Below are 18,510 nucleotides of genomic sequence, written 5' to 3'. Positions count from 1 at the left end.
ACACTTAGCAGATCCAAATCGAACTACGAATCAATTATGTAGCGTCGTGATTCTCTAGATTTATCCATTACCAAGAAGAGCCAAACAAATGACGGGGTACTACCTCCCTTTTCTGGAAGCTTTTCAACTTGGCTAGAAAGCTGAAATTTTCAGCATAAGAAGTCCTCGGCATACTTATCAACCATACCAAGTAAAAATAAACAAAAAAATAAATAAATTGAAAAATATCTTAACATTAAGTGTGTTGAAAGAATGATTCTTTAGTTTTAGCAAGTCATTTAGTTTTTCATATTTTTTCCATAAAGTTATAATTTTCCCAGCGATTTCCTTCCAGACGGTGACATCGTTTTCGAACAACCTCCCGACCTGGCTGTTCAACGTGCTGGTGACGGGGCTGGCCATAACCTACCGCGACAGAAGCAAGCCCTTCGTGCAAATCACTGCTGAGGAACTGGTCTTTGGGTGAGTATATCGTCCCTCGTCATCCCTCTGAGTTCCCAACAGATTCCTTCCAGAGACGTCACTCTCCCAACCTTCAATTTGCTGGTGCCTGAACAATCTCTCAGAATTCCGTACGCGTGATTCCCCTCGCAATTTTTAGCAAGATTTGCCCCTGACTCTGTGGTCTTCTTTTCAGTGCCATAAGTAAGGAATCAGGCTGGAAAGGATGCTAAATGACTTGCTTACTTGTCAATTTCACAGATACAGTTTTTGGCTGATAAAAATGCGTAGTAAAATTGCCAATATTCTATTTTGTAGTAATAAATAATAAGGCTCTTAAATGGACTAGAACTCAAAGCCGTGGGAAAAAATTGGTTGTTATAGTTGCTGATTTGACTAAATGCTTCCTAATGTCCAATTCTGTGATTTTCTAGTTACGATGATCCACTAGTAACCCTGGCCCATTACTTCTACCCCAAAGGAAAGCGACCGAACAGCCAAATGGGGCTATTACTTGCCGTAAGTCAAAACACAACCTTTTGCACGAACCTTAACAGGGCTCTCTCCGTCACTTACTTCATACAATCGTAGTTCCAATTTCATTTGAATATTAAGCAACCAAAGTCCATGAAATTTTGCAGAGCAGACATATTCTAGAAACTAATATCTGTGTCTGTGGTGTTTTAGATTTTTCTAAAAATATGAAGTTTTAAAATTACAGGGGCTCAAAGATTTGTATGTGAATTTTTAAGACCATGTAACTTTGAAACCGAATATTTTAACGGAAATCTGGAAACCACAGGCATAGATATTAGTTCACGGAACGTTTCTACAAAATTCCATTGAGTATGATTGGTTAGTATTCATTGAGAGATGAACTACGTTTGTATGGAGCGAGTGACGGAGAGACCCCTCTTAAGGCCTCATTTACACGAGAGCTTTTTTAACGTCCATTAAAAAGCATCCAAATAGAACAATTTTTTTTATTTTTATTAAAAGAATATTAGCCATGCTAATCATGACTAATACTCCCCTTTCCCTCCAATTAAGTGTAAGCTTGTGCCAGGAGTGGGTACGACAATTAGTGCAACGGGTGGGGTTTGAACCGTCGACTTTTCGGAATTCGGTCCGCCCCTCAACCGTTTAGCTATCGAGGCTAAATACTTGTATGTATTCCCAAGTATCTGTTCACACGTAAAAAAGCGTTGACGTGTGAACATAATATATTTGGGTATACGTTTCAAAATTCAAAATTCTATTTGGACGCTTTTAAAATGGACTTTAAAAAAGCTCTCATGTAATTGAGGCCTAATGTTAACTCAATCACTACTAATATTACCTATAAATGTGAAAGTGTGTTTGTTTATTGGTTTGTCCTTCAATCACGTCACAACGGAACTACGGATTGACGTGATTTTTTGTATGGTATAGTTTTAGATCTGGAGAGTGACATAGGCTACGTTTCATCTTGGAAAATCAATGAATTCTAAGTATATTTCTATTGCCGCTATAAAATACTTACTTAACATATTTTCAAAATTACCGCCATATAACGTAAAAATTTCAACTCTCTACCTATTACGGTTCACGAGATATAGCCCGCTGACAGACAGACAGACGGACGGAGGGACGGACAGCGGACGCTTAGTAATAGGGTCCCGTGGGCACCCTTTGGGTACAGAAAAGGGCCTACGGAGGACTCTACGCCGTAGAGGTGTGCTACGGTACATAGAAAACTTAGCACCAGGCTATGCGTGTTCGAATGTCTGATAAACAGACTATGACTGCATCATTGATCTAACTCTAGTAGTTAGCACGTTCAAATGAGGAAGACGAGGACTTGGGTTCGATTCTCAGGTCATCAGGGTTTTCTTTTAAGAAATTCTCAGTATTAGTAGCCCGGAGTCAGGAAGTTGTCGATGTTTCACTCTTATGCTTGGAGAACAAGTAAATGCGCCGATCCTGCATCTGATCTCTCTCCGATCGTGTCGGATTGCCGTCCCATCGGACTATGCTAGTAAGCAAATATAGAATGCATACTTGGTTTACTCATATACTGTGAAGTATACCTAATATTTCCCGGGCAGATGGCTTATCTCTGTGGAAGTTGGTCGAAATTCGGCCGGGGGGACATTATTATTTAGGTATACAGACTAAAATAATGTGTTTTATATTTTTTCAAGAGAAACGGCACTTTAGAAGAAGTGCACACGATCAACACAGGGCAACGTTTGGACAAGTTCGGTTATTTGGACAAACTCAACGGATTGGACCACCTTCCGTATTGGAGGGATAGCCCTTGCAACAATATCAAGTAAGTAGGCCTTATTATTTTACCACCACGATACAAAAATAAGGGCGTCATAGCTTCTTCCAGTGTTATTTTTAACCCCCGACCCGAAAAGGGGTGTTATAAGTTTGACGTGTGTATCTGTGTATCTGTGTGTTTGTGTATCTGTCTGTGACATCGTAGGTCCTAAACGAATGAACCAATTTTAATTTAGTTTTTTTTTTGTTTGAAAGGTGGCTTGATCGAGAGTTTCTTAGCTATAATCCAAGAAAATCGGTTCAGCCGTTTGAAAGCTATTTACTTTTAAGAGAGTTCTGTGACGGGGGTTTTTAAATTTTGAATTTATGTTATACTAGCTGATGCCCGGTACTTTGTTCGCGTGGATGTGGGTTTTTTAAAATTCCCGTGGGAACTCTTTGATTTTCCGGGATAAAAAGTAGCCTATGTGCTAATCCAGGGTATAATCTATCTCCATTCTAAATTTCAGCCCAATCTGTCCAGTAGTTTTTGCGTGAAGGAGTAACAAACATACACACACACACACACACACACACACATGCACATACAAACTTTCTCCTTTATAATATTAGTGTGATTTAGAGATTATCTTGAAATCTTGTACATCATCATCATCATTATCAACAGATAGACGTTTACTGCTGCATATACGTCTTTTGTAGGGACTTATCACTAATGTTTTGTTTTTATGTTTCTTTTTATGATGGTGTTCAATAAAGCATATTTCAATTTCAATTTCATGCACCTGAGTTATGTGCGTTTTAAGAAATTAAATATCACTTGCTTTAACGGTTAAGGAAAATATATCGTGAGGAAACCTGCATGCTGAAGGATTCTCCATAATATTTTACAAAGACTAAGATGCGTCACTGGACAATTTCTTAGTTTATAAAATAACTAGCTGAAGCGCGCGACTTTGTTCGCGTGGATGTAGGTTTTTTAAAATGCCCGTGGGAACTCTTTGATTTTTCGGGATAAAAAGTAGCCTATGTGCTAATCCAGGGTATAATCTATCTCCATTCTAAATTTTAGCCCAATCCGTCCAGTAGTTTTTGCGTGAAGGAGTAACAAACATACACACACACACACACACACACACACACACACACACACACATACACACACATACAAACTTTCTCCTTTATAATATTAAGTGTGATTTATACCTAAGCTTTAGGTTAGAGTTAAACTACTTATTAGTCATAAATTAGGCTAGATCGTAATACAATTGAGCAGCTTATTGGTACTCATAATAAGAAAAAAACTAGAAAGCTGTTAGAAGTCTGCCAATCCATACAATAATGGCCAGCGTAGATCATGGCCTCAAATCCTTCTCATTCTGAAAGTAAAAGTCCGACGAAAGGTTGAGACGATGATGAGCCTTATTAAAATAAATTCTCACTAAACAGGTAATATCATGGTGTTATTTAATTAGTCAATATTACATTTAATGAATCAATACTTATTTTATGAGGATTGTAAAGTTCTAAGGAAATAATTTATTTCTAGGTAGGTAGGTCTCATCAGTAATATGAGACAGTATTTGTTGTTAAATAAGGACAATGGATATAATATTTTACAAAGAAACAGTTTATGTCAACTAATGAACAAACAGACAATGACAAAGTCTGTTTAAATACTTGCAAAAGGTTCCTTGGAAATTCCTGATTTAATCATAGAATACCTGAGTACGTTATTTTTGTAATTTGCAAACTTCAATTAATCTCTACATTCAAGTAGGAAAAGCAAACCCTAATAACAATAATTACTATCCACTTCTGAGGATTATAGCTAATTAAGCTTTTGGTTCCTTGTACACCAGATAATATTAAGATAATATTACCTACCCAATAGAATCTAAGTATTGCTATAGATATGCGTGACTACCCGTTGATATATTGAAACTGTTGTAGTAATAATGACAAGTGTAAATTAAAAATTTATAACACCCCCGACTTGTGAAGGTTGCAGTAACTAGAAAATAGCTGATAACTTTCAAACGGCTGAACCGATTTTCTTGGACTATAGCTAAGAACACTCTCGATCAAGCCACCTTTCAAACAAAAAAAACTAAATTAAAATCGTTTCATTAGTTTAGGAGCTACGATGCCACAGACAGATACACAGATACACACGTCAAACTTATAACATCCCTTTTTTTGGGTCGGGGGTTAAAAATATAAATTCTTTTTCTCGTTCCAGGGCCTCGGAAGGGTCCTTCTTCCCTCCGCCGGCCACCACGAAGGAGAAGACGGTGTACGTGTATGACAAGGACCTCTGCCGCATCATGCCCTTTACTTACAGGAAGGATGTATACAAAGATGGTAAGCTATACCACTGATGGAGAAAAAAATACAATAAAATAGAATATAACTTTTATTCAAATAACCTTTTACAAAATCAGCTTGATTTCTTCCGACTTTGTGGACAATTTTTTTTAAAGAATATTAGACATGCTAAGCATGACTAATCCTCCCCTTTCCCCTCCAATTAAGCGTAAAGCTTGTGCCAGGAGTGAGTGCGAGTGCGACAATAGTGCAACGGGTAGGATTTGAACCGCCGACCTTTCGGAATTCAGTCCGCTCCTCAACCGTTGTGCTATCGTCATATATCAACTAAATAACCCAAAATAATAATAAATTATATAACAAAATAAAATATTAACCTTCCTCTTGAATCATCCTATCTCTTGAAGAAAATCGCATTAAAATCAGTTGGTTTTAAAGATCTAAGCGAGAAACGACTTTACTTTATACCTACTATGTACCATCTGTATGAACTAGAGAGTTCATTAGTTTTTGGTCACATCAACGACTCATCTCTCGTCATTGGATTCCACGACCAGTTTTACCGAACTCATCACGTTGTCTGGCGGAGGGCGTTACATGACAAATATAGTCGAGGTTCCAATTAGCGATTTCCGTTTCATTGTCCCTGTAAACACACCAGAATTAGGTTTTACATCTTAAGTCTTGTTGTTTGGGTTTAATCTCCGTTTGTTTGCAGGCATCCTCACAGGGCTGTACACGCCGCCCAGCTCCATGCTGGAGAACGCGGACATCAACCCTGACAACAAGTGCTACTGCCAGGGGGAGAAGTGCCCCCCCAGAGGCTTGCAGAACATCAGCCCTTGCCAGTACAGTGAGTACTTTCTAGCCATTTTCTAGCCCATCGTTTTTGTGAGGTTTACGCAAGCTAGTTAGGTTTGGGGCTGTTAGACTGTTAGTTCGATTGATCGAACAATCTGGAAAGAAAGCCCAGTCTGTTCGATCACTCGATATCAACCCTAACAACAAGTGCTACTGCCAGTGATATGGATTTTTGTATTAATTTCAGATGCGCCAGTGTACCTCTCTTACCCTCACTTCTATGACGCCGAACCGTCTCTTCTAGAAGGTTTCGAAGGTCTGCAGCCGGATAAGAAGAAACACGGCAGCTACATTCTGCTACAACCAGTGAGTGAAACTAATACTTTCAAAAACTACTCCTTTCCCTATTTTCAAAACTTCTGAGCCTATTTTGAAAAATACAGAAAATAGTGTAAACCGCAGTCGGGGTTTTCTGGAAACTTTTTAATTTAGTTTAAATATTTGCTTTCAGAAAATTGGCGTTCCCCTGGAGGCACAAGTGCGAGTCCAGCTCAACCTCAAGGTGGACCGCGCCAACATCAGAGTCAACGACATACACAAGTTCCCCGACATCATGTTCCCCGTCATGTGGGCGCAAGAGGTAAGCTCAATACCAACAAAACCGGCCAAGTCCGAGTCGGTCTCGCGCACCGGCGGTTCCGTACTCGGGTATTTTTTTCGTCATTTTGCAAGATAAATCAAAAACTATTATGCATAAAAATAAATAAAAATCTGTTTTAGAATGTACAGGTAAAGCACTCTCATATGATACCCCACTTGGTATAGTTATCTTACTTTGATTTAAACACATTTTAAATTTTTTTAATGATGTAATCATGTATTCACGGTTTTCGGATTTATTCCTTTACTTGTGCTATAAGACCTACCTGCCTGCCAAATTTCATGATTCTAGGTCAACGAGAAGTACCCTATGGGGTTTTCTTGACAGACACGACGGACAGACGGACGGACAGACAGACCGTTTTTTCTTTTGAGGTGCGGTACCCTAATAATGGAGATAATACAATAATATTATAAAATTCTAATCCTGAAGACCCATGCTCAGAAGCGAGCCGGCGATTGTTTAATGATGATGATGCATATTATGTCTGTCTGTTTTCTCGCTTTTCACGACCGATCCTTACTGATTTTGATTTGACCTTAGATGCAGAGATAACTTGTATCCCGGAGAAGGACATGGGCTTATTTTGATCCCAGAAAATCAAAGAGTTTCACGAGATTTTAAAAAACTAAAATGCGCATAGATGAATTTGCGGGCACTATTTGGTAGAGATAGCTTGTAAGAGACGGAGGGACCTAGACAACTTTTTATCCCGGAAAATCAAAGATTTTCCACGATATTTTTAAAAACTATAATCTATGCGGAATACGCGTCGCGGGCATTATCTAGTAGTGATAACATAAAAAATACACATAAGAAAAAAATGTTTTGAAATTCATAGCTGTTTATCAAGCGTATTGTTAAGGCTCGCGCAAACATATCGAATTTGGACGTACCTACTTCTTCGACCAAGGTAGCGTTCGATTTTTTAATAAAGTCTGTTATAAGTAGCTTTAAAGTTTAAATTGTACCCTGTCAAGGTTGACAATAATAAGAATGAATAAAAACTCAGGGATATTGTACGCAGATGAATATACCTGTCCCTTACTCGTAAAACGATTATTTAGGTAAATACCGACTTTTAAAAAGGGGAGGTTATTTAATTCGTTCGTATTTTATTGTAACTGATATCTATTTAATGTCTTTTGCAGGGCATCGATGGTGTATCAACATCAATTTGGCGATGGATCTTCTTGGGCACTAGATTTGGTCCAATCGCCGCCCCAATCATTTCCTATTCTCTCATAATAATCGGCCTCGCCATATTAATAAATGTTTTTATTAAAGCGTACAAAGATTTCGTTGTCGGTCAAGACTCTTTAGAAATAGTGGAGTTAGGGAGGGAAACTATTAGACGTGGATCGACTTTAATAATAAACAGTTCGAAGATTGTTAATAACAAAGAAGCTTCATACCAACCTTTATATAAATCTAAGAAAAATAATAAGACGAATACCTCAAATACGAGTAAGACACATAATATAACTTTACCAAGAGGCAGTAAGGACAAGCTGCAAGAATTAAATTTTATTAATAAAACAGAAAACTTAAGTTCGAGTTTAGATGAACTTAAGTTAATGTTAAATAGAGATTTTGTCAAATCTCACTTTTCCGAAGCGGAAAGAGAATCGTTAATTCGTTCTGACAATACATTTATAATGTCAGAACACAGAAGAAGTAGAGTTTTTCAAGACTATAAAATACCGGAGGACTATTATTGATTTTAAATGATTGTTTTAAGTGTTTTGCTGTTTGTTTGTAACGGTTAGAATGTGATGTAGTGAATTTCGGCTCTACGATGGAAAGAGATAAAACTGATAGGTATTTTTATTATCTTGTTACTTTTGATAATTTTCTGTAGTCCTGCGTTATAGGTATTTCAAGAGTCGATCGGTATTGGGATTGTCATAAACTATTTTCATAGGTGTGAAATGAATCATATAGGTATATGTGATTTGAAAACTATTTACCGTAACTTTTTTTGATAATAAAGTCTGTTCACTTAGAAATTTTCATCTATCTAACCAAAAAATTTGAAATGAAAAGTCCTTTCGAATTTTTCTTGATACTGGTGATGGTCAATTTTCCGAAATGGTACGTAAAAGTGGGTTTGGGATTTCTCTGATTTCCTATTGAAGTATTTTTCTATGTACTTAATTTTGGGTGATATCTATTGATAAGTTAGTCCAAACATTTAGTTCGCTCTGAGTTTTTGAACAACTTGAACTAAAATTAGACATCCATTTTGCTGATGCGATGACATACGGCTCGTGTTCAAGCGAACTGAAAATGTACATAAATGTTACATTAGAAATTATATAATATCGATGGGAATGTGAACTGTTTCAAATATTATTTTCTGCTTAAAGAATGTTCGTATAGAAATTTCCAAATAGATATACTATGAGTAGGCAACTGACGAACCATCTTATTTTTTCGAATTAAGTATTTATAATACACCAGCACATTATGTAAAACTAAGTAAATAGGTAAATATATAACAAAATGCACCATCCACAACCATTTTTCGTTTGAATAAAACTATCCACTGAATAGCAATAAAAATTGTATAAAATGCCACTAATTATATCATTTTTTGCTTTCTTATTATTGGAAATTTCTATGTGAACAGTTTTTACATCATTTTGCGTTTCCAAAGATGTTAAGTAACAAGTAGATAAGTATATTACACTTTCAAAAAATAAAAATCATTAATTTTTTACACACGACAATTCACGAACACCCTCCACACTGCATGTGTAACATTTTTAATAATTTTATTATTAAAATTTAGATTTATTTATTGAAAAGTAATGAAGTTACCCGCTCTACCAATGTATATTTATGTACAATTTAAAATACTATGGATACTGTATGTAAAGATTTTCAAATAGGTCAGTTTAAGTTTACCATCCAAACCGAAGAAAGTAGGTGATTTCTTCACTTCATAATTTATCAGTCTTTTTGAAAGTAGTTTAAATAAATAATCTACAGGGGAAAGAAAAACTTTTTCATTAGATAAGTAAGTAGGTATTATAAATTATGATATTATGGAAGATTACGAACTTAAAGAATATGCAACGAATTTTTTAAGGATGGGATTTTTTTTAATGGAAAAACTAAACTGGGTATTCTGGAAAATTCCACTATGTCACGATACATGCCATAGCCCGTCGATGGCTTTACATTACATCGATGCAAAAAGCCGCCGAGTTTTAATTCATCGACTGTGCTTTCAGTAGAAAGCAAGTAGTGGAAAGCGCAGCCGTGCATAATGGCGTTTGTAAGGCAGGGGATTTTCCACTATGATGATAAGATTATGAACTATTTTGATATCAAACGATAGAGACAAAATGGATGCTCAAAAAACTTTAATATAAGTCTTGTTATACAAACTTTTCAAATTATTGTTATTTTTTTTTAACGAATAGTCCTTATGAAAATTTTGCTCAATTTTTGTATGACGGGACCAATAATATAAATGATTGGGATTTTTGTAACCCACGCACCCACATCGAATTTTGACGTACATTAAAATATTGTTCTTCATCGCACGTCCAAATTCGATGTGTTTGTGTGGACCTTTAGATTTAAACGTGTGACGAAAGGAGATGGTATTAACTATTATTTTACTTTATTGTATTGTTTGTGGCCCTTTTACATTTCAAATCTTCGATTTAGCCGTGCGTTTGTAATAAATGGAAATTACAAAGAATGATGTAAATATCCGTTAAATTTGTGGTCCAAGATTAAAAACCCCTCCAATTTTGGACCGCCTTCGGTCAAAAACTGGACCTAAATAACATAATAGCAGGAGAATGCAGATTTCTAACTGTGCCTATTCGAATAGGGCACAGATGTGATGTTTTATTTCACGAGGACTATTTGGCTATGTGTGTGTGAGTGCACACGTACACATTGATATAGTTACACACACAAATACGTTAACCTTATCGGTACACTCACTACTACAATCAAGGCTGAGCGATCAGCGTGAAATAAAACATCATAAGAAGATATTACCTAATAAATAACTAACTTGTGTTAATAATAAAACTATTATTATGAATTCCCACAAACATTATAATGATGTAATAAAAACAAAAAGCTCATATTAAGCTTTAAACTGAAGACTTCGTACTAACATTAGTGATCTAATCTGTAAGCAGGGGTAGGCAGTGTCGGAATACTGCGGATGAAATTTTTACATGAATACGTCTTCTAAAAGTAGTAAAAAAACCGGCCAAGTGCGAGTCGGACTCGCGCACCGAGGGTTCCGTACCTTGGAAGAATATTATGTGTAGGTACCTATTTTACAAAGGGTAGGTACACAATTATTTTATTTTTTAAATTAATTTCAACTGCAAAATATGTAAGTTAATCATCGCAAAAAAAAAAAAAAATTATAATATATAAATATAAATTAACGATTGTTCATTTTTTCGTTTGTTTGTGCTATTAAACGTTGCTTCTTGTCCATTATTCTAGGTTAAAGGGCTGTACCCTTATAGTTTTGACCTTATTTGATTTTTGATCTTAATTTTCAACTTGATACCTCCAACTTCTGAAATAATGGGTCATGACAAACAGACGGACAACGAAGTGATGCTATAAGTTTCCTTTTTTCTTTTGAGGTACGGAACCTAAAAATAAACACGCCTTACCTAGGTTAATAATTTTAAATAAAAAGCGTATGACCCCGTAAGCAAAAAAGCAGGTAGGTACGGCCTAAAAATTTAGTAGGATTATTTTCTAAATTGTCTTAGGTCTGATCTGATGGAAAGCTTCGTCCTGCATTACTAAACATTTTCCTGGTGAGATGACGTGGACAAGTATTTTGCAGATTTTCCAACAAAAGGATAGGCAGTGTTTTTTTGCCTATGTGGAGCGTTTTGTTACCTCTGCGAAACGTATTCACGTAAAAATACTTATAATATAAAATCATTCCAGTTTGCATAAGAAAGGGTAGTAGGTAAGGTAATTTACTATATAATGTAAAATGGTTAAACTTTGTAAATATTAAATTTAAGGTCGCAATTTTGTATTCAATAACTTGTTTATAATAAAAAATTTAAACACGAAGTTATTTTTAATTCTTACTAACTATCCAACTTCTACCTTTCTTTTATTCCTACCAATAGATACCTAGCTATAGGTGAAAATTTGAAAAAAAATTGTTTAGCACATTTTAGCAAACCAGCCGGGCGATTCAAAACATTCAATTCGGTAAGTTATTGTTCGAGTATCGAACGATAACTTACCGAATCGAATGCTCTGAATGAAAAATTCATCTTATTGAACAATAACTTACCGAATCAAATGTTCTGAATGAAAAAATCATCTTATTGAACGATAACTTATCGAATCGAATGTTCTGAATCGCTCGGCTGAAGCGGAAAAATTGCTGAAGCGAGAAAAGTACAGATACTACCACTTTCAAAAGTTGCATCGGCAAAATTCGTTTACATACGTAGAAAAGCGCTACTATTAGGACCTTCTCAGACGACGGACTATTGTCCGCGAAGGACAAAAGTTTATCGCCTTAGAATCGTACCATATAACGCACACGATAGAATCATCGTCGATACGTCGAAAATTATTCTGAATGAAAAATGCCGGGTTGTTTGTCCTCCGCGGGCAAATTTACAGCCCCTCGTCTGTGCAGGTCCTTAGTATTGTAGCATTTAGGGATGATGGACTGACTACTAGTAAAATTAGGGACTTTTTATCAAACGTCAAAACGCTTGATTCTTGGATGAAGGACTCTATGGCTTGATTAGTATGGGAGCTTGCATAACATACGAACATGACAGAGATGACGTCATAAACGTCTGAATCTCAGTGTAAAGAGATCAATTATATTTTAGAGAAGGTACTTACGTAGATTGATGATTGGATGTAGAATTAAATAAAACAACTATTGGCATGCGAAAAAGATTATATTTTGCAGCGAACTGTACAATGACATTATATCTTAGGATCTGTCAAAATTTTTAATGCTATTCGAAAGGATAAAAAACTTAACGTTTCACAACAAATTTTCTTTTCTACTTAAAATATTATTTAATTATTGCTTTTCTTTAAAAACACCGGAAGAACGCCTTCTAGTTACCCTAAAATAGGGGAATTTCACAAAGAACTGGCAACACAACGCCAACTCTTATATTGAACTCGGTGCTTCCCGCGACTTCGTCCACGTAGATAATATTACAGAGTTTTCAATAATCCTGTTGCAACTCTATTCCGGAATAAAACGTAGTCTATGTGTGAAATAAGGGCATAAGCTATCTTCAATTTAAACAGCCAAATCGGTTAAGTCATTGTGGCGTAAAGGAGTAACAAACATGCGCCCATACAAACTTTCGCCTTCATAATATTACTGTAATTTCTGCCGTCCTAAATCTATAAAGCTGTTAAACTACATGAGCTATCGACAAAAAACGCGGGAATCTCAAAACTAATGTTTCTAAAAAAGAATGCTTTTATTATGTCGAACCAAAGTTTTAGCTTGGTCCTCCTAGTAGGTACATTTTTTTTTGAAAAATTAGTTTTTGAAAACACCCGCGTTTCTTGGCGATAACTCAAAACGGACAGCAGATTTAAGAGTATGCTGACATTATTGTAATAATCATGTTAGGGATGATGTAAACAATTTATCATCATTATTACGAAACATTTTTCAAAATGTCCACACCAACACACTCTAATTTTTAAAAAATTGTTTAGAAATCTTGACAGATTCCACGATAGTTCGTAAAATACAAAAAAAAACCATATAGCAAGACTGTTTTATTGACTAGTAAAATTATTATGCCTTAATTATAATCAATAGGTATAATTAATCAACTTGAAACGTTATTCTAAAAGCGTTTTTTTATTCTCTATGGTATACTACACTGGACATTTCTTATTGTGACATGACATGAATTACGCTTTGGCGTAAGTATATTTACCGTTTATCTCACGGAAAAATACCGTTTTTTCGGGTTGGATACCCTTGACTGTTCGTTCTTCTGTCAGTATGTGGGTTATCCGTTTAACCGATTTTGATGTGTACATGGTTAGCTTACATCTATCCCATCCCGTAATATTTTGTTCTAATTTTTTTAGGTCCAAATATAGTATGAAAATCGTGGCTTAATTTATAAATAGAAAATTTTACAGACAATAAATACAATATATTTATTTGACGTAAACAAATTTAAATTTTATACGATTTTAAAACTTATTATCGCACCCCAATATAATATATATTTTGATTAATTTACGCATAGATACTGCATACTTTAATTACATAATATCCACGTAGCATTAAATAACTAATGTCTTACTCTCTCATTTCAATGAACGAAAAGTGTAATTCATGTCAAATGTCTTCTTTATTTTACTCAATGAAAGTCTGCCTTAAAATTAAAAAGTACGATTTTTAGTTAATTTAATCTTTTATGAGCAATTTTATATACAACTACAATAATTAATATTAATTAATGTATAAACATTAATATCAGAAATTAAATAATATAATTAAATATCAAGAATATATAGCTGAACTAAAATGTTAATAACTTAAAACTATGATTAAAGATGATTAACATTAAACCAACTTTTTAATAATAAGACAGATGATTTATTAAAATGTTACAATTATTTTATCACTAAGGGCCAAAATATAAATGCTGCTTTCCATTCAGAATGCAAAATTTTCCAAAAAAATACCAACGATTTTCATAGAAAATAGTAGTGGTTCAGTCATTATTAATACACGACTTTTTTTTTTATGAAACCCTGACATTAAAAGTAGCATATTATACCTTTGCCCTACCATATAGTAATAGGTACAGACGAATTAAAAGTTATTATAAAAAAATCTTATATTTCACTTTAAAAATTACGTATATCCGTTTCATCGTATAACAGACGACATTACCGACATTTTTATGATTAATATTTATACAACGTTAATAAATATGGTCAAAACTTAGTGTACATAATACACATATTTAAAAAAATTAAGGCGAACTTACTTTTTTAGAAATAAGATCACAGATAAAACGAAACGTTAACGCGGTTAAATATACTAACTTATAAACCTGTTTGATGATCGCAATAAAATAACTTTTAATGTTAACTACGTATTGATAAAAAGATAAATAAAATTGATACAAAACCAATTTCACCAATTTTAGGGAAAATGTTAACACTGGCAACATTGATTAGTTGCTCAAGATAAAATTAACTAATCAATGTTTAATCATTATAAATGAAATCATATTACTGGGGATAAAACAAAAATAAATTAAGAGTAATATAACATGGCAGTATTTAGGCAAACAATTCGAACGCTATTAATAAACGTTGTCTTTTCTATTTCAAAATAATTTCAATTTAAGTTCAATTCCATCTTTTACATTCATAAATATAAAAATGTCGGTACCTTACACACTATAATCTATACGCTACTGTCACAGAAATCGATAATAGGCCAAAAATCTAAGTAAAACTTTAACAAAAATATCTCTTACTCTATATATTAATACAGTTCTTTTCTTAAATACAAAATCATGGAAGATACGAAGCTTCAATCTTAAAACATGATTTCACCGGTCCCGTATAAGAAAGCGAGAATAAAATAAATGAAAATAAAAATATTTTATAAAGGATCTGAATGTTTTCCTTGAAGTTTACAATAGTGAGTTCTTTGATAAACTATTTGTTAGCGTCTACGTACAAATTGAAGACTGTAAACACAAAAAAAATCATCATCATACATATATACCATTCCACGGTCAGACATAGGCCTTATCACTGCCACTATTCCTAGACCTCAGTGTTCTTTTTTTCGTCATTAGGAAAAATTTTGGGCTAATAACAGATAGAAAAACTGGCAACATTTATGTATTCCGTAGTATTTAAATATCTTAAGGACTTCGTCTGTGTTGGCGTTTGCTGGCGCGCGTGCTGTGCTTTTGTGGAGTGTTTTTTTTTTGTTAAGAGTGGTTGGTTTTTGTATTAGTTGGTGTTTTTTGGTGGTAGAACTGACTGGGAAGCGCTCTAAAGGGGCGCCGCGCGTATGTCGGCGGGCGCTGATGCAGACGGAGTCCATACTTGTATAGATTCACTAACTTGAAAATAACTACAAACTTGGACATTGGCTAATCAGAGTAAAGCCAGATTAAAAAAATATATATATTTATCTTAAAACCATCAGTAAGATGCACTCTACTCATGCTCAAACCAATCAAAACAAATGCTCAAAATAATCTTTTATCTAACTTGTCATAAAATTATATATGTATTTACATCATGCCTTTTTCCACGGAACCGATAAAATTCTTACGATCATTGGGATTGCCATGTACATAGCTTAAATTGCCCAAAGTACAGGAGATAGAAAAAAAAATCATATTAGGTAGGCCTTTTTCGTTTCTACATTTCGATAAATAGTGCCGTTTATTATACTCTATGAAAGATATTGACATATTAGACTGATATCACAATAGTTTTGTGAAATTGTTTAAGAGTGTTGTATCCGCTATTGCATTGAACATAGCACGCGTAATTGCAATTTATGGTATCAAACTTGACTTTTCATTTCGAAAGGTTGTCAAAATTGATGTCAAAAGTATCGCGTAGTTACGTAGATAATGATTGGGTGTAGTGGTAAATATAAGTATTAATTACTATTTTAAAATGCTGACCAAAAATTAAGTAAGTATTTTTTGAAATATGTATAGTATTGTTGAAATATTTTCATGATTTTTTATGTAATACAAATATTTCTTAAAATAACTTTAAATCAAATTAAGGTTTGTTATATATCAAGACATTATTTTTTGTGTTTTGCTATTTATATAATGACTGTTGATAGCACGTAATTATTATCGAATACTCCAAAATACGCTTACGATTAATACTTAAGAAAATCGATATCCTAATCGATTTCCGTTTATCGAATACTGCGAATCATTTTTTTAAAATTTACATCTAAATTTAAAATTTTCCGATATTATTACTTTCCGCGTATACAGATTTTGAATCGAATAGGTTCTTTGAGTATACATTTTTTATTTGAATCGTATAATTTGATCGTATAGCCCTTTAAAAGTACGCAAAAATCATAAACAAATAGAATAAGAATTTCTTCACTCTTTCACGAGTGGAGAACATTTTTATCGTATTCTATATGTTTATGCTAAAACTACTCTTAAACTAATATGGCGGCTGTAAAAAAGAAATTAAAATAATATGAGTATATTAACTTATTTATACAAATAAATACAATTTGTCTATGGACGGTATTGTCTATAGTTTTTTTTCGTGGTAAAAAATATTCTTATACTATTTCATTTTGCTCAGTCGGTGAAGGTTGAAAAACAAAACTACTTTATTCACAACCAGTTACGAAAATTGACGATGCATACATATCAAGAAGATGTCACAAAATTATTGTAATTTTAAAGCTGCAGAATAAACCATAAATAGGTAAAATTTTGAAGTGTGGCAACATTATAATTTTCTATCATTTAAATTTTGGACGAAATAAATAAACTTTTCGAGATAAGACTCATAAAATTTACGTTTTCGAAAATGAAATTTAAGTATTTTTTTAAAGATTTTTTAATGTGAAACTTTCACTTTTATTTTTTAATATTACAGCAGAGTCTGGGTATCTATGGTCAACCTTTCTGATTAGAAATTATAATGTTGCCTCCTATATAGAAAAATATTACAAATTCATCATTTCATTATTAAATTACTGTTAACAAAAGCTCAAAGAGCGTATCCAAACTTGGTTTTAATAAATGAACAGTGTACATTCTCTTCTTATATGAGAATAATAATTAATTATTAAATTACTGATCAATTGCATGCCAGGAGTCAAAACTCGCATAGGGTAGGGTTTTATAGACAGCCCAATAAAAAAACTTCATACGTTCAATAATAAAAATGGAGTCTACATGTTTCTGCGTTCGACTTTTGCGTCTCAATATATAGTTTGTTCCAAATAGACGTCGGAACAACTACACAACCATATTGGTCTTAGAAAAGTTGTTAACCCCTATAATTGCCACTATAACAACAAACATTAAGAAAACAATATGGCGAATTTCAAAATGGTTGCCATGCAAATTAAGTGTTATATCTTTTATGATGGTACAGAACCCTTTGGGTGCGAGACTGACTCACAATTGACCGGTTTTTAGAATAGAAAAATTGAGGTCGAAAGAAAATATGTGTACACTGTTCACTAAATACGTAAAATCAAACTAACAGACATTAAAAAGCGTCTATATAATTAAATATAAGTTTAAAATAGTGAGGTATGTTTACGTATACATGTTTCTATTCTAACTTATATGCTATGGTATACACAGTTTTGTCTTTTTAATGTTTCTGTTTGAGTTCTGTCATGTGACTTGTTGTCTTTCTCTAATCTCGAGTGCTGGAAAGAGACGGAGAAAATGATTTTTTTTATTTTATTTCAACAGACTATCATACGAAAGAGTTGTAATGATGAATGCATATTTAGGATTAACATCATGTACCAAAAAACCGCAACCACAGTTGACGACAGGCAGGGAACTTGTAACAAAACGTCGAGACTTCAACGTCACTGGCAGGCGTCAAATGTTCAAATTCAAATTCAAAATACTTATTTTTATTCAATTAGACTACCACCTGTTCCTGTGGCCTTATTAGTGCTAAGTCCCGGGTTCGATTCCCGGCAGGGGGTTAGATTTTTTTGATTTCTAAATTTATGGTCAGGTCTGATGGAAAGCTTCGGCCGTGGCTAGTTACCACCATACCGGCAAAGCCGTGCCGCCAAGCGATTTAGCGTTCCGGTACGATGCCGTGTAGAAACCAAAGGAGTGTGGGTATAATGAAAACTACCATACTCCTTCTAGGTTAGCCCGCTTCCATCTTAGACTGCACCATCACTTACCACCAGGTGAGATTGCAGTGAAGGACTAACTTGTATCTGAATAAAAAACCAATCGCGTGCACGCGTC

The 18,510-nt window shown here is 34.1% G+C and overlaps 3 protein-coding genes across 4 annotated transcripts in view; 1 reads left to right on the top strand and 2 right to left on the bottom strand.

Moving 5' to 3' along the window:
• Positions 1-11,581, top strand: part of LOC123871233 (scavenger receptor class B member 1-like) — a 102,455-nt gene extending 90,874 nt beyond the window's left edge. Inside the window, exons 6-13 of the mRNA XM_045914915.1 lie at positions 335-462; positions 876-960; positions 2,625-2,755; positions 4,952-5,073; positions 5,756-5,890; positions 6,086-6,204; positions 6,350-6,478; positions 7,651-11,581. Of these exons, the coding sequence (XP_045770871.1) occupies positions 335-462; positions 876-960; positions 2,625-2,755; positions 4,952-5,073; positions 5,756-5,890; positions 6,086-6,204; positions 6,350-6,478; positions 7,651-8,220 (1,419 nt within the window). The 3' untranslated portion in view covers positions 8,221-11,581. The remainder of the gene's footprint in view (positions 1-334; positions 463-875; positions 961-2,624; positions 2,756-4,951; positions 5,074-5,755; positions 5,891-6,085; positions 6,205-6,349; positions 6,479-7,650) is intronic.
• Positions 1-18,510, bottom strand: part of LOC123871244 (uncharacterized protein C1orf198 homolog) — a 504,106-nt gene that overhangs the window by 219,686 nt on the left and 265,910 nt on the right. The window lies entirely within an intron of this gene.
• LOC123871242 (homeobox protein PKNOX2-like) overlaps positions 16,095-18,510 on the bottom strand; it is a 31,064-nt gene continuing 28,648 nt past the window's right edge. For both annotated transcript variants that reach the window (XM_045914932.1, XM_045914933.1), the window contains exon 12: positions 16,095-17,942. The gene's annotated coding sequence lies outside the window, so the exon portion shown is untranslated. The remainder of the gene's footprint in view (positions 17,943-18,510) is intronic.

The sequence above is a fragment of the Maniola jurtina genome, chromosome 13 (genome assembly GCF_905333055.1).
Source record: "Maniola jurtina chromosome 13, ilManJurt1.1, whole genome shotgun sequence".
NCBI lineage: Eukaryota > Metazoa > Arthropoda > Insecta > Lepidoptera > Nymphalidae > Maniola > Maniola jurtina.
Note: the sequence above shows the minus strand (reverse complement) of the source record. Positions and strands in the feature narration are given on the sequence as shown.